Genomic DNA, 20,625 nt, shown 5'->3' with positions numbered 1-20,625 from the left:
CGCATTATCATCCACCTGAATGCACAGGCATCCTTCTTTCTTTTCAGAATGCTGCTGTCATGCGCATAAATGTGTAGTCTATTATTATTATTACATTTTTAAAGAAGTTAACAGATAAGAACATTTTAAAGTTTTTAACTAGATCATTTTTTCCCCAAGGCATAATAATTTACTTTTTCTGTAGCTTAAAAATATTTCTCCTCGATGCTTCCTTCACTGTTTATTTTCATCCCCTTCCCTCTGCAGCCACAAATACAGCTGCTTCAGCACGAACTACCAGCGAAGGGACAAAGAGTATGTTTGAAGAAGGCAGGGACTTTCCAGAGCATATTTATAGCTACCAGGAAAAAATATTTTCTGATGTCAGCAAACCCGGTATACAAAAGTCCCCCTCCCTTCTCTCAGCAGAAGTTTCCATGCTTTTACCCACACAAAAATCAAGAATTTATCTTTATCTGCTCTACCTTACACAACAAAAGTTATTGGAAGGGAGGGCAGGAACAATACATTTTGAGTTTTAGGTACCTGTTAATTTCTTTGATTTCCAACAATAGAATGTTCAGGCTTTTACTGTTTCTGCTGGTAGTTATGAATACCTATACTAAGTAAGAAATACTAAATAAGAAAATAAAGAATATTTTAATATGCATTCAATACTGTCTGAGAAATTTCTAAAAAATAAAGAAGCAGATTTTCATATGAACATAGGAAAGAATAAAGGCCATACAGCCATTATGAAAAAGAAGAGGAAGACAGAGAGTAAGAAATAATGTAAATACAATATTGCAATTTAACAAACTTCCACTCTCCAGACACTGCACCAGCTGCAGACCAAGGAGCTCACAGGTGTTCTCTCTAATGACGATAACGTAAGAACACATGTTTTCTTCAGGCCTTCATGTTTTTAGAATACTATCCTCTAGTGTGATGCCTCTAAGTAGGGCAGTCTCCATACACTCACATACATTTTCAGTGCTGGATTCGCTTCACAGGAATGGTGTCAGCAATGAAAATATATCTATTTCAGCCAACGTGAATGTTTGCCATGGGCAACTCACCTTTTAGCAATTACCAGCTGAAGTGGAAGGTTTGGATAATACAGCTACTAGATGAAAGGGAACCGCGTTCCATAAGCACACCGGGTAAGTACAATATGGCTAGAACAGGTGTTAGCTTAATTCTCCTCATCTGTATCTGGTTACCTCTGCACACTCATTTGATGTGGTCATTCAGGGAAATCAGCACAGATGGTGTGTCACCGTGTAGGCGCTTGCCAAAGATTTTTTACAACTTGAAGCCACTGTCTCCAGCCAGGATGAAAGCTCAGTCTAGATCACAAGTAGAGCTTAATTTAAAGCTATTTGTGAGCATATCCTCAGCCCATGAGGACAAAGAGTGGACAAAACACAGCTTAATCCAGAAGTAAAGTGAAAAAAATGAAAAGATGCCGAGTCCAAGGGGTGTCTCCTCAAATTTATATATACATCAGTATCTTACATAGATATGTTTGCATATTTTTCATCCCATTCCCAGTCAAGATATACAGTTTTCTAATAGATCTAGAACACTACTTTGTACTGATTTTTTTGGTAATATTCTTAAAAAGCAATTAGTATCTTCACTACTCTTCTAGTACTGAAAAATATAAAAAAATATTGCTTCATATTTACTAAGACATTAGGTATGATTTGTGCTAAAAATGCAGTATAACATGGTAAACTTAATAAAAGCAGGGGAAAATAGGCGAAAAGTGGAACAGGTAAGTAGAGGATTTTTTCTTTCCATTTCATTTGGACTTTGATCCACTATATTTTATACTTTGCCAAATATCAAACACCATTGCAACGAATGACTGTCAGTATGATCACTTTCCATTTAAATTTTGTAGTGACTAGGAAAGCATTTGGATTTTTATTTCGTTCTGTATTTTTTACATTCTGTTACTCCAACTGTTTTCGATATATATTCTGATACAAACACATCACAAGCGTAATGGGGACAAACCAATTCCCACTGAAATAACAGAAGACTGACAGAACTTGTAAGAAAATGATGGTTATTTTCCCACTGAAATTATCGTTGAGATGTGTTTTTCTGAGGGTTTTTTTAGTTCATTTTTTTACAGCTGCCTCAAAAAAAAAAAAAATCACTTTTCATTAAGCTGTTTTAACTATTTTGAGGCATCTTTTCTACTTCCTCTCCCTTCAGCTCATGCTGAATCACGATGTTATGATCCATTGTATGCATCGGATTTTGTTCGAATATGGTGAGGAGATTTTTGTCTGACTATTCAGCAATATTTTAACTTCGGTGCTCATCAATGAAACCTGTTCATAAAGCTAAACTGATATACATAACAGTCAATAAAGAACACTCACCTACTGTCAGTTGTCCAGTTAACTGTCCCATGTGATTCCTTGCATTCACTGTTACATTTCTGTCAGACTGTAAGACCAGTGGGCTATCCTGGGAAACACGTATAAGACAATAAATGAGAGAACAAAAAAACTGATGTAGAATTAAGTTAGAACTAAATACAAACAGGCATGCTGAGAGGGGAGGTTGTGTCAAATATAATAGCCTTTTTAATAATTTCATAAAGTATTTTACAAGACAAATTTTTTATATAAAAGAGTAACAAGAATATTATTTTAAGCTTAAAACCTGTGCACAGCAGCCCTGCTTTAGAAATCAGAGTTGAAATTAATTTATACAAAATGGGATTTACTTCCTGAGAATATTACAAAGTTACAAATTCAAAAAGCCTTAACGCAAATCTATTTTGTCAGCCTTTTCCCTATATTGCCAACATATACTTTTCTAACTACCTAAGCAACACTATACTACATTCTTCTATTAATCTGTATAACCTGTAGTATCCGGACTGCACTTACCAAAATCTTACAAACACAGCTCTGCATTTTTTTGAAGATAAAAGGTATCATTATTCTCAAAAAGAAAAGGAAGAGAGGACTGGAAGGTGAGGTCGTATAACAAACAATCCTGACCCACTGCCAACAGTGCCTGACGGGCACTATTAGTGATCGAGCTGATGGAGCACAAATTCGAACACTGTATGATGTTAAGTACAGTCTGACGATTTTCAGAGTCAGTTTGCAGCATGACCACATTGCTATCAGCATCCTACGAGGCTCGAGCTTTGAGGAATGTTTACGTATATATGTCTAGGCATATCCTCTGTCTAAAGGCAGTTAAGGAATCTCAGAAATGAAGACAGAATTGAGTTTTGCTTTTTGAAGAACGAGGAGCCAGATCCACTCCTCCTGGGGAAGGACAGATGCATGAGAAAGGGGAAGAGCTTCAACAGAGAGCCAAGAGAAACCCCCACTAAGAAAAAAATAAAGAGCTTACTGATGATGCTTTCATTGAAGGGGGGGTGAGTGCATGAGAGGAGGGAAAATTAGGATGATGGCTGCTGCAGAGAGGCACTTCTCTCCCTGGAATCACCTGTTTCTTGGTTCTTCCCAAGAAGATATGTAATTTCAGTTCTTCCCTTGAAGCTTGCAGTGAGACCATGGGTACATTAATGCTTAGGTAAGTTTATCCAACACCAGTAAGACACCTGACGGATACATCTGGGGAAGCGCCTTTGGTAGGAATGGCGAAGGGCTATGAAAATATTGCTGAAAATTATTATACATGCTTTTTATTCCTAGGTTCTTCCTGGGCAACCATTATTGGTCATTCCTGGACTGAGCGTATTAGGTTAGATAGACTTCGTGTGTGTGTGTGTGTATGTGTGTCACTTAATATATTGGTTCTTCCTGCTGAAAGCTTTTTAAGAGAAGGAGTTAAGGAGCCATATATAAAGATTTATTTTTACCTGAATGATGCATTAGGTTTGAACTTAAATTTTCTATAACTTACAATCCTTTCCTTCGAATCCAGGGCTTTCCTCTGCAAGAACCACTCTTCCCAGTTGTTTTCACTAAGATTATTAACTTTAAATGATATTGAGTTCCCTGGGAAGTCTGAAATTATTCTGAGTTAATTTCTAAGAGTTCAGGTGTGTTTCATCTCTCACTGGACCATGCTATGACCTCTCTAACATCCTGCCAATTAGCTCTGCATCACAGAATCCGGCAGATGAAAGTCACTGTTTGCCTTGTCCATCTTTCTAGATAAAAAGCTATAATTATCAGCGAGACACTGTGTTCAATGTGACTGGTTTGAGCCTAACATGTGATGCAATCAAGGGAGCTTCTGGCAACAAAAGCAGCTGCTGAGGACCTTTTTCTCAACACTTGATTTGATTTCCACTTTCCTTATGGTCCTTTGAAAATCATTAGTCCAGGCAACTGCTGCTCTGGGAAAAGAGGTTGTCCTGACAGACAGCTGCATGGCCAAAGTATATTTTTAAGGAGCTCTTTTAACTTTTGCTTAGTCAGTAGTTGGAGAAAAGTCTTCTCACTTAGAATAATCTCACCCTTAGCAAGCAAGGCTACTACCACGCGTATTTTTGCCTTCTCAGCTAAAGGTTTGGCAACTTACACTTCCAAACACTGCTCATAGTCTGATCTGAAGGTTTCTTTCCTTTCACCTTAGGAAAATACTTAACAAGATTCTCAGGCTAAAATCTGCCTCTCAGGTTTCATATGCTCAGGCTCGAATTGTAAATGAAGACCTTGGGTATCAAATACTCAAATACAGGATATAATGAAAGATTAGGTGAGCCAACCCTTCTTTCTTCTCCTTTCCTTGTCTTATTTAAGAGATAAAAAGAGGGATGAAGAAGTTAAGAACTTAAATCTATATTCCTTAATTCCTGGATGTCAAATATAGAGCTGCAAGCTTAACTTCTGGACCAAAGAAAACCCAGTGGCGAAACTCCCATCAATTTAAATAGTCCAGCATTTTATCTACTCTGTTTACCTGCACTTCTGTTTTCCACTGGAAGTGCCTAAAGAGCGAGGTTCAAGGTATTCAGAGGTAGTCTATTTAGGGGAGCTAGCAACTCAATGATGACTTAGCTGCAATCAGTGGACTTATAGATCTGTAAGATGAGTATAAATGAGATGAATGTCAGTCATATGAATACAAATAGGTCTACAGCATAAAAATGCTGGATAATTTTCTCTCTGGATCACGAGATCTGTGACACTTTTAATGTGAACTTAAGCTTGCGATTTATTAGACTTGAAATCCACAAAAAACTACATTCAGTTATCAGAAGGGAGACAGAAGTATGCCATCACACATTTTCCCTGGAAATTAAAAAGAAAAAAAAGCATTTTGATGAATATATAAACACAAAGAATAGAAAAAAAAAATAGTTGGATGATTAAGCTCTCCAGATACCGTCGAAGTATTTGGGAGAAGATTTGTTCTGAAGTCAGACAAGCCTAGGAACAGGCTCAGTTACTTTCTGGATACAGTTTTCTAGGCTATAGTATAAAAACCCTCAGATTGGCATATTAGTAAATAATTTTTATACTTAATGAAAAAGGCTTTAGGTTATACCTGATAAGAAAACACCCATGAGAAAAGGGTCAAAGGTCTATTAGTTCTGTTGCTGAAATTACATATCTGTATATCAGATCTTCTATTTAGAGGTGAACATAAAGGACATTTTTCCTTACACGTATAAAGTAACGTAGTGTTATACAATGAATTCCATGTATTTCTGTAGCTCAGTGTCACGAATATCAGGAACAGACATGCTCCATGTTTAGAATATAATCATATACATGCTGCGTAAAAGTTATGATGAGCAACTCCAAGGAACTTCCTTGAAGTTCTTCAGCACGTAATATTATTTCTTGACACCGAGTTAGTCTGAATGCATGAGAAAAAGAAATAAAAAGACAGGTCTCTCTTGCCCGTCCCAAATTTTCTATCCCTGGAAAAGGCCATGCCATACTTGCAGCCCCACTCCCCTGGGTTCAGCAGCTGTTCTTGCTGCCTGAACTTGTGGTACAGGACACTGGAACAGGGAGTTTCCTGAGGTACAGGAACCTTAAACCACTTTTGGATTACCAGTATTATTCAGTCTTGGAGCAAAGTAGTCCCTGGAATTCAATACTACAATCTCAAATCTGTATTATAAAATCTTCCTCCATAAAAAGCACATGCAACAATTTGTAACCGGAGAATTGACCTTTTTCCTCCCCCTTTCTCTCATGGAAATTCAGATCTTGCTCTCCTGTTTCTTCATTTTGCATAGGATGCACACAACCATGGCTTCTTTCCCTCTCCTTATAATTCTAACTGGAACCACAGGAATGTGTGATGAATTAAGCAGCGTGGTAGTGCGCTACATAAATTTGCTCTGAGATTACCTGTGTTTGTTAAGCATTTACGGGAATAGTTTCATGCATACTGCAAAGCCAGTGAAAAATCTTTAAGTGAAAAAAAGTCATACTGGTTATGTGATGATTTGCAAGTATTCTTCATGCACACCAAAGTCAGCCAGCTCCTTAGTGGAAAGCTGCTTTCCTTCAGCTATGCTGCCCGTTTACAGGACAATGAGAAGCTTGCTTTGCAACCACGTGGAAAAACAAAAAGAAAAATTTCAGACAGTGAGATTATGTCAGTTTTATGTTTTCTGGAAATGACTTCTGAACTCATCTTAAGAGAGAACATTTTTCAGCTGTGCAAAATAAAATACTGAATCTCGTGTCTTCAAAAGGTCTATTTTATTTTTTTTTAAGCTACACCTTTAAAAAGAAAACATATGAGGCAAAAGATTTGATTTGGTGAACACAACTTTCTGTGGTTCTCCCCCGTCCTTAATGAATCACATGTATCAGAGTAAGAACTTTTCACCTGGTATTTTCACCTGTATACTTTCTCCTGATTTATATTCTGTACTGAAATATAATCCTTTGCATCTGATGCATGACACTGACACAGAAATGTCTTTGATGTTACTAATTCATTAACAATTTCTTTAAAAAACTCAGATATAATATTGTATGAAGCATATCAGGCTATATATCCACCTTCTCATTAACAGAGCACTTGAACTTTCTATTTCTGCATTGCATTGTAAATCTGGCCTTCAGAAAAGAGGTAGTAAATGATGTCATGCCGTTTCGAAAATTATACCATGGGTGACAAAAAGCGGCATAATAAGAACATTCTTACAGTTACATAGAGCTTTTAGTAATAACAATATGCGAATCGTAAAATCATAGAATCGCCTAGGTTGGAAGGAACCTTTCAGATCATTGAGTCCAAGCATCAACCCAACTCTGACAAAAACCATCACTAAACCATATCTCTAAGCACCACGTCTACCCGTCTTTTAAATACCTCCACAGATGGAGATTCCACCACTTCCCTGGGCAGCCTGTTCCAATGCTTGATAACCCTTTCGGCATAGAATTTTTTCCTCATATCCAGTCTAAACCTCCCCTGGCGCAACTTGAGGCTGTTTCCTCTTGTCCTATCACCTGTTACTTGGGAGAAGAGACAGACCCCCACCTGGCTACAGCCTCCTTTCAGGCAGTTGTAGAGAGCGAGAAGGTCTCCCCTCAGCCTCCTTCTCTCCAGGCTGAACAACCCCAGCTCCCTCAGCTGCTCCTCATAAAACTTGTTCTCTAGACCCTTCAACAGCTAATAACTATTGTAGAGGGACGCTCTCAGAGCCACGAGGGCACCAGCAGCCCTTTCTGGCCTTGCCCAACCTCCCCAGGGCCTTCCCCACGCCTGGGGGAGTGGGGGGTGCATTTTAGTCCATCCCCATTTGAACCCCTCCTGGCAGAGCCGTCCTGCTTGGCTCCCCCGCCCCCTGGGGAGCAGTCAGCCCTCACTGCTCCCTGATAGATATGAGGACCTCAAGAACCAGCTGATGCTCATGATACTGTATAAGGTGACTCCTGTTACGAGCCCCGAAAAGTTACAACTTCCAGATTTTTTCAGTAGTGTGTTAAAGGCGAACCAGATGAACGTGACGTCCCTATAGTCACTTCTTATTCTGAAACAGTTTTGCAGCTGGGATTCATCTAGGGAAAAATAAACAAATGAATTTAGGGGATATTTTTGAAAAGCTGTCTTCAATCTGAATGGACATTTTTGGGAAAAAAAAAAGGTTGTTTTGTGGTTTTTTTTGATTAAGGATCACAGTGCAGTACTAATAAATATCAACTTTTATTTTTAGAATTAGAGGAGCGGATTACTGTAAGTATATGAAAGGCCCATGGATTGCTTTATAAAGTCATTTTACTAAAAAATATTCTGCATGAGCAATCATAGCAAAACTTATTTTTTACAGATGGTTCAATTATTTTTAACCTATTTTGGACAAATTTCATGCCTTTTGTACACCATTCAAATAGGCAATCCCAGGTAATTAACTCAGTTTTAAAGAGTATTTCCAACATGCACCCTTTAAATTAGAAGCAGTTTAAATGGAGCAATTTAATTCCAGTTAGTTTAATACAACATTAGTTTACTCTAGATAAGATGGCACACTGTATAATTAACTATAATCTCAGACTTATGCTCAGAACACAGTTAATTATGATAACACCACCCACTTTGACACTCTTCGGAATTGTAGCGATATGTATACCATGGCTTAGCTCAAGCACTAGCTCTCTTATAATCATAGAATCATAGAATCTTCATGTTTGGAAAGGACCTTTGAGATCATCGAGTCCAACCACACAGACACACACAAAAAAATGTGATTCCTGTGCCTGGGCAAGGACACCACTTCAGGTTTCTGGACCTCCTCACAGTGTCATATAGATGTAAAGAGTCATGCAATAAGTAGTCAGGATTCCAGATCTGCCAACTCTGTTGGCAGTTTGTGAGAGGATTTAAGGTTATATATCCACTACTCTGTTATTTCATAGAATCGCCTAGGTTGGAAGGGACCTTTCAGATCATCGAGTCCAACCATCAACCTAACACTGCCAAGGCCGCCACTGAACCACGTCCCTCAGCACCCATCCCCAGCATAGGCAGCTAATACGGTTATGGCAGGACATTTCCTTACAGGGCAACGAACCTACCCTGATAGACTAGTGACTCAGAATGACCATTGTATTTCCAAAGTACTTTTGCATTATTAAAAAAAAATAATTAAAAAAATTAATAAATGAATAAAAAAAAAATCAGTGTTAGACTTCGGTTTGCTGAGAACGCGGCATTCCTCATTCCCAACCAGACAGTGGCTGTGCATCGCAAGACTTTAACAAAGAGCGGGAACGCGTTTCCCCACGGCTGCACAGCACCACAGTTTGTCTACTGCTTTAGAGGCTCATACAGTGAACAAGTTGATCAACGGCATCTGGTCAATGACCCAGACAGAAAGACCAAAAACGCATCCGTTATTTGACCACATCACAGCCACAAAAAGGGAACTGAAAGAAATAGAAAATACCCAGTCCTCTGGTCAGTCCAGCAGCCCAATGGAGTCAAAGAGCAACTTCGTAGTTTGGCAATGACATGGACAACTGCAGCTCAGTCAAATGAGAGATACAAGTGGGAAGACTACTTTGGAGGGATTAAGTGCAAAAAGTTTGGAAGGAGAATATGAAGGACAGACACAGGGTCAGTCAAGAAAGGTAGAAAGTAGAACAAAGAAGCTGTGAAGGGACGGAGAGAGCATTCCTTAGCTGTTTACCCACTGTCCAGAACCAGAACATCAGCAAGTTTCTCAGTAACCAAATGGGGAGGTAAAAATGGAGGTGGAAGAAAAAGCTAAAAGGGACTAAAAACCCACACACCTTAAGTCTCAGAGCCAAACTTTCTATCATTAACTTTATTATTGTCACTAAAGAAACATGAAGAAACTTGAATAAGGAAAGATTTGGAATAAACAGACCTACAAATGCCAGCAATTGCTGAGCTTTTGAGTACTCAAAAAGACTGAAGTCTCTGTTAAAACTGTTGGAAGTTTGTAAGAGCTTGGGACAGTCAAAACACAAATTAAAGAAAAATATCCTTAATTAGTTATTCCCAAGATATTCTTTCCACGAATATTTCTAATATTCTTATTTATCAATATTTACCAATACTCAGGTTTTCCAAGAATATTCTCAGGAATATTCCCAAGAATCTTCCCAAGGTGTCAGGACAGTAGGGTTCCCAACATAGGGGTACTTCCAATAGGGAGAAGTGAATAATTTATTGTCCAAGTTATTCCTCGACAATTCCAAGATGAGAAGATTTAATATAAGCATTGATCCGATTAAATTAGATACTTTACCTATTTTCTATGTTCCTGCATTCCCAAAATAAAAGTTTCACATTAGATTTTAGTGTTCTTTGTTCCTGCCCAATTGTCCTTTCTAACCTGAGAGTCACAATTTAATCTCTAATAATTACACTCAGAGTCAGAAACCTGATTGCAAAGTCACAATAAACTTCTTTGGACTTCTGCTTCAAGGAAACATTCCCAATATCTTAAAATCTTGACCAAATTTTATTAAAAAACAGTATTTTTTTTCCACAACAGTTTTGCACATTAGGGAGGTTTGGAAAGGTATTCAAGTAAACTATTAGGTCAATGCATTTCATTCCCCCATGACAAGACTGATTTACATATAATTATCAAATGCAAGCAGAAAAAAAAAGTAATTAATCAACGTTTTTATATAACACGCTGGTAAAATGAGTAGAAGATTTGACTTTATGTCAAAACTGATTAGGTAAAAAACTCCAAATATTGATGTAGAGCCACATGTTCAGTGAGATACAAACTCTATTTTTCCAAATCAAGGACGGAAATATATCTCGTTTAATTGACTCACCAAAGAAATGAAAAGCAAATGGTTTGAAAAAAAAACGCACCCCAGTTGATACTGAGGTATACATACTTGAGGGTATTGACAAGGTTCCAAGAAACATACTTTCTAGATAATTCGTGTTCATCAAAGGATGTTATCTCAGTTCCCAACCTTTGCTTTGTTTCCTGTCCGCCTTCTTAGATGCTAAAGGCAAGCACAGATATCATCCAGCTTCATGACACAGCAGATCTGAACCCAAACTCGGTTATACCTACCAAAGTAACAGAGGTGTAGCCAATGAGAATCGTACACAGCACTCCAGAGAGCCACAGGCACTGGTAAAGCTGCACAGTGATCATGGCTATAACCTCCAGATAGAAATAACCTCCTTGTTTTACTTCCTCATAAAACGCACCGTGAAATTTTTGAATTATGGCAGAATTCAGTCATGCATTGAAAAAATTTAGTGATAGAGCAGAAGCAGATATGTAAATAGCAGACAAAAGATGTGACTTTTCTGGAATTGATTTAAACATCAAACAAAATTTCAAATGGACTTTAGGTGCAAACATCCAAACTAGAAATAAAACAAGACTACAAATGTACTTGGAGGAAGCTTGTTAAACACCCAAAGCTCACTCCTTAGTCATTAAGCTTGTGACACGGCAAGTAAAATTTTATATTACTGAGCTGCAAAGTCCCCAGAAAACTTTGATTAGGACAAAGGTAGAAAACCACTGCAAGTCTAAAGCCAAAACATTAAGGGTGGAATCACTCACTGTACTTCACTCCTTTCAAACCATCATTTCTTGCTGTGTGGGTACATTAGTTATTGAATGGATTTTTGTCATTAAAGTTAAGCCCAACAGCATCCTAACAGTCCATTATGCTATTTTAAATCTTGGAAATCAGTCTTTCAGTTCCTGTTGGTGTGCAGGTGTCAACCACGATACACCATAACAGCGAAACAAGAGTGCGTTTCTCATGCCTTTTTAACTTAAAGTGCTAAAACTTGAAATATAGCAGCAATTACCTCCAGGAAGAGGTTGACGACATTACAGGAAAATTTATACAAATCAAAGTGTATTCACACATTTAAAACTAATTTCCCACCATTCTCTACTGAGGGAGCATTTCTCTACAGAATCTGAATTCCATTTTTTCTAGACTCCCTAACTGAGAGAAAAAAAAAACAACAACAAAAAAACATGCTGTAGTCGGTGATCTTATAACCTGGATACATGTAAATATTTTACCAGATTCCTAGTTCCTGAGATCTGTATGACAGAGAAAAGTGTGCCAATCTCTGCTCACTTGATGTACAACAGGAAATATACAGGAGTTTTACATGTCTATACAGGGAAAAATGATAAAATGAAAAAATAGCCAAAATAAACTTATTCCATTATATTTACCTAATCCTCTGGAAAATCTGACATAAAAGTTCTGAAAAATGTGAACTCTCTGGTATATCAATAGGTTCTGGGTTCCACTTTTGTTGCCCCTTGCAGACATCCAGCAAAGGACTAGATGGAAATAGTATTTCCATCATCAGCTTTTATTTCACTATGATTTCTATGACAGAACTATTCCAATTCTAAAGCTGAAGAAGGATAAACAAATTCTAAAGGAAGGTTAAGGTACAACAGGGAATTTCAAAAATACAAAAATTGTAGCAGAAATCTGGAATTAGTAGTATAGCCCCGACAAAGCAGCAAAGAAAGACTTGCTATTAATAAAAATATTAAATAGTCTAGTGCATATTAAAATTATCACGGTAAAGGAAAACATAAGACACAAACGTAAGGCAAGATTAGTCGTTAATTTTAAACGTGTTTAGTTAGAGTGTTTATTTTGAGTGAATATTAAACTTATTCTTTTATAGAAAGTTAAGGTGGTGGCAACCCATATGATTAAATGATGCCACTAATATTAGCAGCAGTTTCAATAGCAAAAGTCAGAAATGGTTATCTGTATTTTTTGTTTTTTTCCCGTAGCGATCTTAGTTCCTACAATGCTGATATTTCCTGATAAGCCTTCCTTCAAGAATAATCACTCACTGCTGGATCCTAATTACCTTGGCAATGCTTTCTGCATTGCTAGTTCTCTCAACTGTTCTTGTATTAAATAACCAGAAGCCCACATATTGCAAACGAACTCTGAAACACCCTATCGAAAAGAAGGGCTATTATTATTGTTACTTTACCGAGCCTTCCCCTACTTGCACCAGTTGCTTATTACATCAATTGTTAGATGTTTTCAGGCTTCATTATTGCACTTGGTTGACGCAAGCACTATCAATTCCATGGATGTTTAGCGTGAGGTATAATGAGGCTTTGATCAAGGCATCAAAAAGAATGAGAATAATAATGGTAATTACAGGAATTAAAGATAATCCACTGATTATTATCATGAGGTTCAACAAGGCCAAGTGCAGGGTCCTGCACCTGGGTCGGGGCAACCCCCAGTATCAATACAGGCTGGGGGATGAAGGGACTGAGAGCAGCCTTGCCGAGAAGGACTTGGAGGCACCGGCGGATGAAAAGCTGCACAGCCAACTGCATCCCGGGCTGTATCAAAAGCAGCGTGGCCAGCAGATCGAGAGAGGTGATTCTGCCCCTCTACTCTGGTCTGGTGAGACCCCACCTGCAGTACCATGTCCAACTTTGGAGCCCTCGGCGCAGGAAAGACATGGACCTGCTGGAGTAGGTCCAGAGGAGAGCCACAAAGATGATCAGAGGGCTGGAGCACCTGTCTCAGGAGGACAGGCTGAGAGAGTTGGGTTATTCAGCCTGAAGAAGAGAAGGCTTCAGGGAGAACTTATTGCAGCCTTTTAGTATTTAAAGGGGGCCTACAGAAAAGGTGGGGAGGCACTTTTTACCAGGGATTGTAGTGATAAGACAAGGGGTAATGGTTTTAAACTAAAAGAGGGAAGATCTTGACTAGATAGAAGGAAGAAATTCTTTACTGTGAGGGTGGTGAGACACAGGCACATGTTGCCCAGAGAGGTGGTAGATACCCCATCCCTGGAAACATTCCAGGTCAGGTTGGACGGGGCTCTGAGCAACCTGATCTAGTTGAAGATGTCCCTGCTCATTGCAGGGTGTTTGGACTAGATGGCTTTTAAAGGTCCCTTTCAACCCAAACCATTTTATGATTATCTTTAGTAATGCCTATTATGAAAAGCATACTTCTCTAAGTTTTCAGAAAACATCTTGATCATGATAGTCCAGGGCTGAGGACTTCAACATTTATGGCAAAGGTCTCACCATGTATTTTATCAGCTGCTAAGCACAGGAATTCAGTCCAAAAATATCCTTGCAGCATTTCTTTCATGAAAGTAACATCCATGGTGTTATTGAGAAAACTCAACTTTGGCTGTCTAGCTAGAAGAGTCAGATCATTTTCCACATACTCTGGCTTTAAGAGAGCAGGAGAAGCTAATTTTTAATTCTTCTGTTTTAATTATGGAACCACGATTTACACATTTCCATACTCCCTGCAGTCAGTCACAGTCTTCATTTCATGACCCAAAGTACGTGGGTTCAAGAAGTCTCCTATCTTCTCTTAAGAAAGAATCAGTCTCATTATTTCTTATCCTTTTCTCTTCTTGATCATTAGGCTTCCCTAGGTGATATTGCACCTGTAAAACGTCTTCTTCCTCCTTCTTCTACTACACATCATTACTGATTCTATGATTAGGGCTGCTCTGAATTTCCCAGAGATCTGGGATCTTGCCAGACATCTGCTGGCAACTTTTATTCCTACCTGAGGCAGGACAGTGTGCTCATCTCATATTGACAACAATAAAATCCTCTTTTAACAAAGACTGCTCACATAAAAAGGCATTAAGATGCCTCATACCTATTTGGTTGGTACAGTCTCCTCAATTTTTTAATAGGTATGTGAACAGCCAAGTAAGATAGAACAGTCTTTGCGTTCCGGTTCTCCAGGCAGAACCACTACAAGATCTTCCTCTGACTTACTATTTTTTAATAAAGTATATATCTTCTATCACCATAAGTTATGAAAAATCGATACAAAAACTACTTTATCTTGAATACAAAAGGTAGAAGAGAGTATTTCAAGATTAAAAAAACCAACCCCCCTACATATCATGCATTCACCTTTAATTCTGACACACCAACAGCTAGAAAGTGACCTTGAAGAGTATTACCTCGGGTTTTGCTGTTGTACACTCTTTAACCTTGCAAAACATCTAATAAGAAGCTTTGCCATTAGTATGACACAAACTTGGCCAGTATCTGAGCTCAGAATTTGTTTCACGTCTCCTCTAAAACTTGTCATCTGTGGAAAGGAGATATTCATCCCCGCCTTTATTGTAGGGCATGACTTGGTGGTTCAATAAATTGCCTTTCTGATAGAAAATTTGCTTTGAGACTTGCCAATCACAGACTAAAATAAGTCACCAGCCCTGTTCTGAAGGTCAAAAATTGAGAAAATAAAATTCTAGAGAGGATTATGGTTCAGGGAAAGAGACAGCACATCCTCCTTCAGGGAAGCATGTTATTTTTCAGTGGGAACAGCACTAGTGTCAAATTTGCAGTTGTAGATAATTGCCACCTTTTAATAACACAGATCTTTTCCAAAGGATATAATTAACAATTTGTCTTCCTTTTCTAGTCTCTAGCTATTCAGAATTTATTTCTGTTTCAAGTAGCTGGCTAACTTTTCCATAACAAACACTTTTCCACTGCAGGTATTAAAATATTGAAGAAAATTTGCCTCCACTGACAGAGACTACAACAAATATGGTTCCGTGACTTTGCAGTTTTCCACAGGTGACATTTAGATTAAAACAGCGTGAGAAATGCCAGGGACCTGGATCACTTGTGTAACCTGTGGAATTAATCAGTAAAGTTCTAAAGACTGAGTATCTTCTATGTTCAAGATCATACAACAATATAGGAAATTAAAAATTGTTGCATTTCCTCAACAACAGTATTAAACTGCGAAAAAGATCTCATTCAGGCTTGCGTTAGTGTTTGAGTACTTCTCATACCTCTGCGTAAGGAAAACAATGCACATGCAGGCATACCAAAAAATTTAGAATTCTTTCTGCATTTTTTTCTTTATTACTGGCACAGTAGTGGTTTTAATATTTTATGTTGTGTTTTGGGCAACTAGTCAAGCTCTACTAAATGTAAAGGGATGATCAGACAGTTCCAGGTAATCCTGTATCGAAATATTACAGTAATCGTCAGAAAAAAAATTCACTTAATTTTCCATTATAATCTTACCAATGTTCTTCTATAATTTTACTAAAATCTCTGTAAAATACTTAAAATACTAGTGAACCTTAGTTATTCAGTGAAACTTAAGACCCTAATTTTTTTTTCATTCATTTCACATTTATCTTAAAGAGCAGTGAAAAAAGTTCTGGTTTGTGTTTTGAGCTCTGACTTTTGAGCAAAGGTAAGTAACAAAATTTAGACTTGGTTCACGCTTGTCACGGAATGCATCCTCCAAAGAATAAAGTCTTTGGTTTAGAACTGTCCAAATGTTTGAATATATGAAAATTATGCCAAAGTTGTCCAAATGTACTCTAAAAGCTGTAGACGAAACATTATACGAGCTTTTTCCACTAAGTTCTTCAGGACCCTGAGAATTCTGTCTAATAACTTCTTCCTTGAGCCTTTTCAGCCCTTCCAGGATTCCGGAGCTTTATGCTGATTAAAAACCAATGTGACTTGAAACATTTTATCCTTACCAATCTTACCATTCAAATAAAATCACGAAAATTTGTCACAAGAACTTAGCTGATATTGAACTAAGCAAAGATATTGTTCAGTCTACTAATTCACATTTTAATAAATATCAAAATTCCTACTCTTAGTATTGCAATTACATCAATGCATCTTCCTATTTGATTCTAAAAGGCAATGAAAAGGATTTACTAGTTCGTCATATACTCAATTTTAATTTTTTAAGCTGCTTTTAACACTAAAAAACCAAACAACTAAAAAAAAAAAAAAAAAAAAAAAATCTATCAGCTGATCTACATTCTCAGAGCTAATTACACCAAGCCTCCTCAGACAAATCCTTTCCTCTCAGTAGCAGACTTTCATAGACTATTTGACGTAGGGAAGTGGCTCTGTGACTCTTTTTAACAAAGATTACCGATGGGGATGATAAGTCCCAAGAATTTTAAGGACAAAATAGACTCAAAGGAAGGTGCTATAGAGATAATAATAAAGATAGAAGTAGTCCTCAGAGGCTCACAGATAATTAAAAACATTAAAAAAAATGCACTAAAAATGTTTCAGAGGTATTTTTTATTTCTTCCACTTCAAAAATAAAAATAAGAAAGGAAATAAAACTAGAAATACATGGTCTCCGAACTGAAATAAAAGCCATACATTGAACATTTCCTAGCACTTGTTTCAGTGGTGTAAGACTGCATTATCAGCTTGTCCAAGCCCAAATAACAACAATGAAAGGAAGAGTGTTTTATCTTTTCTCAGACTGCATTTTGCGTTGCCTTTTCCTTCTCAGTAAAGAAAAAGCTTACATTCATTCTACCTCTAGCCTTCATCCCATCACTCGAATGATCTGATTTGCCAAAGAAAGAAACAGATAATAACATCAACAACAACAACAAAAAAGAGTTTAAATCGTTTACCTTGATAATTTTACTCTTTTCTAAAATGCAGCTCGACTAAAACCATAGAGCTGGTACAAGTAAGAGGGAAGTCCTTCAGTAGAGGATAGGGTTGACCAACTAGGGGTAGCAAAGAGTAGTGACTTCGAATCATAGAATCATAAAACAGTCTGGGTTAAAGGGACCTTTAAAGGTCATCTAGTCCAAACACCCTGCAATGAGCAGGGACATCTCCAACTAGATCAGGTTGCTCAGAGCCCCGTCCAACCTGACCTGGAATGTTTCCAGGGATGGGGCATCTACCACCTCTCTGGGCAACATGTGCCTGTGTTTTACCACCCCCACTGTAAAAAAATGTCTTCCTTCTATCTAGTCTAAATCTATCCTCTTTTAGTTTAAAACCATTACCCTTTGTCTTATCACTAAAAATTTGTCCCCATCTTTCCTATAAGCTGCCTTTACTGAAAGGACACAATAAGGTCTCCACGGAGCCTTCTCTTCTCCAGGCTGAACAACCACAACTCTCTCAGCCTGTCCTCATAGCAGAGGTGCTCCAGCCCTCTTACCCTTTTTGTGGCCTCCTCTGGACCCGCTCCAACAGGTCCATGTCTTTCCTCTGCTGAGAGCTCCAGAGCTGGATGCAGTATTCCAGGTGAGGTCTCACCAGAGCAGAGTAACTTCTTAAACTATGTTTGTGAATAGAGAAATACTTCTCTGCCAAAGGATATAACATGAGACCACTTTTATATCTTCCAATATTTGCATCACTTCTGTCCAAATTATTTATGGCAAAGTAGGAGAAACTAGACCAGAACCTTTCTTTGTTCAGAATGTGACTGTGCATTCGTCACATTCATTTAGGATTTAAACCAACTTCAGATAGTAAGCATTCAAAGTAGCAGAGATCAACAAGAATTGATTTAAAGGGTTCCAGTTTCCCTTCAGGTAACAGCATTAATTTAAACCAGTGATAATTCTGAGGTTTTATAACAGGGTGACATTTATAATTAAGTTCTTATAGACCGTATAAAATACAGTTTTGTGCAAAAAAAAAAATAAAATTAACTAGTGAAGGGAAAGACTTTTGGGCTAAACTGCAGCACAGCCTTTATAAGGCAACCTGTTCTGTCAGTCATACTCAGTCCTGTTGGACTCTAATATGTTTATAAATGCCTCCTAATTGGTAACCGGCTGCGCAATAATTCCTCCCCTGAAGAGCACATTTCTTTTGTTTTTACTTCATCCGTTTTGCCATGGGGGATTATGCAGATGGTTAGCACCCTGAGTACATGAGATTACCAGGCAATAAAGTGGAAAGCCATTTAAAGTCAAGTTTTGTAACTGATTCTCACTCTACAGTTAAATATTCTTTCTCGTAAGAAATGGTTTAGTAAGTTTTTACAAAACATTTCTTTGTAACAACTGGTTTGCCGTTACTGGCAAAGTTTATCTCTTTAAAGAGAACCGTAGCTAACTGACACGTACATAATATTTTAATTTCTTCCTTTAATCATCCTTGTTGTATTGTGTCTATGCCATGGGGCTAGGGGAGGAAGGTTAGTGCATTATTTCAAGAATAAAAGAAAATGTTCTCTAATTAAACGTCAATGTAAATTTCAGCTAATTGTAGCTGTATTTCTGCTAATCTATAACCTTTACATAAGAAAATCTGAATTGTTCAATTTTCATCCTCAGAAAATGCCATATTTGTATTATATCTTGAATTTATTAATCCTTTAACCAGGGTGATAATATTTCAGTGAGTGGTGGAAGATGTCCTGCTATACACAGATGATAGAATGGATTTATCAGCTTGCACCAGGAGAAATTTGAGTGAAAATGTGTACACAGTCATGCATGAAAATTATTGAATGTGTACATAATCATGCTTGAAAATTATGTTATGTACACATAAAACGTGTACATAATCACGCTTGAAAATTATTTTGATTCCTTTAATAGCCTGTCAATAAATCTACAAAATATACTCCAATATGATCTCGATACCTTGAAAAAAAATATGTTCTCTTCATATCTCTTACTCAATAACTTCAGTAACTGTGCTAAGAATTATGAAATGCAATACTTTTATCTATCTATAATCAAAAATTTAAAAAAATTTAGAACTATGCATCAGATGTGGGAAAATCACACCAGAATTAGTTTGGCTTCATCTGGCTAATATTAGCCAGTAGATTTTTTTTTTTTTTTTCCAACCAATACAATTAGAAAAGCCATTACAAATGAAACACAGTTGCATTTCCCAAATTCCTGAGCTTGAATTTCAGCTAATGTGTTTCCTGTACAGCCATCAGCAAACAGTCCTACCTCAGCCAAAGGCTTCGAATGCTAGTCATCTCAGTTTCTCTTTTGAGGGTCTAACCTAAAACTGTATTTCAACAGTGTGCTCTTGCTAGGCCAGCACTTCTGAAACGTCAACATCCTGAGGGAAAAGTAAGAATTCTAGTTGGGAACAGTTCCACCCGAGTCAGCCTTTGTGTAGCTTATTCTGAGAAAAGCTCAGGCAAATTCTTTTAAAATAGAATGCAAAAGGAAAGGAAAAACCTCACCCATGAGCTACATTATCATCCATATTTTCATGTCTCATAAATTATACAACATGAATTCTAGCAGTGGCAGTACAAGAAGTGCTGCTGAAGGGAGAGCGAGGAGGGACAGATGCAGTTCATCTGGCTTTTATGCCAGCGTGAAGTCAAGAACAGAGAAGACCAAAACCCAAGACCTAGGAAGCACTCCGAGCCCCCCAGTACATTTCTCTATCAGCTTTTTCTCCTGACAAGTTGAGCTGCAAGGTTGCACTGCAAATTTCAAGGGCAGGTTCCCAAATATGTTCCAAACCCTCATGGAACGTCTTCCCAATTTGACTCTAAAAGGAAGCATACGATTTATACAACTTGGCGCTTTTGCACAGGTGTGCTAAAAAAGGCGAAATGCATCAAATACTCTGTCCATTTTTACGCCCTTAATCATTCTTTCAGGCAACTAAGCTACCAGTTCCCACAAGGTGGATGAAGACCTTGCCAAGGGATTTCATTGTCAAAGTGAAGTCCTTCATGGTCATGGAAGTTCCCTTCTCCTTAGCCAAAAATGATGCATCGTTTAAGGTGATTTTCTCTCGTTCACTCGGAATTTAAATCAAAGTTTTCTACTGACAGCTCAGTATCAACACTTAGGAAATGCTATCCTAAAGAAACAAAAACCAAAGTCACGCTCCAGATGAAGTTCGCTGTGAGAGAGACAGAACAGAGTACTCAATCTCAAATGCTCCTCACAACATAAATA

General features: G+C 37.8%; 1 protein-coding gene across 3 annotated transcripts in view; it reads right to left on the bottom strand.

Moving 5' to 3' along the window:
- The window catches only part of SGCZ (sarcoglycan zeta), a 486,118-nt gene that overhangs the window by 70,705 nt on the left and 394,788 nt on the right, over positions 1–20,625 (bottom strand). For all 3 annotated transcript variants that reach the window (XM_054203217.1, XM_054203218.1, XM_054203219.1), the window contains one exon: positions 2,379–2,466. In XM_054203217.1, the coding sequence (XP_054059192.1) occupies positions 2,379–2,466 (88 nt within the window). The remainder of the gene's footprint in view (positions 1–2,378; positions 2,467–20,625) is intronic.

Source organism: Rissa tridactyla, chromosome 5 (assembly GCF_028500815.1).
Source record: "Rissa tridactyla isolate bRisTri1 chromosome 5, bRisTri1.patW.cur.20221130, whole genome shotgun sequence".
Classification (NCBI taxonomy): Eukaryota; Metazoa; Chordata; class Aves; order Charadriiformes; family Laridae; genus Rissa; species Rissa tridactyla.
This window is presented reverse-complemented; position numbering and strand designations above follow the sequence as displayed.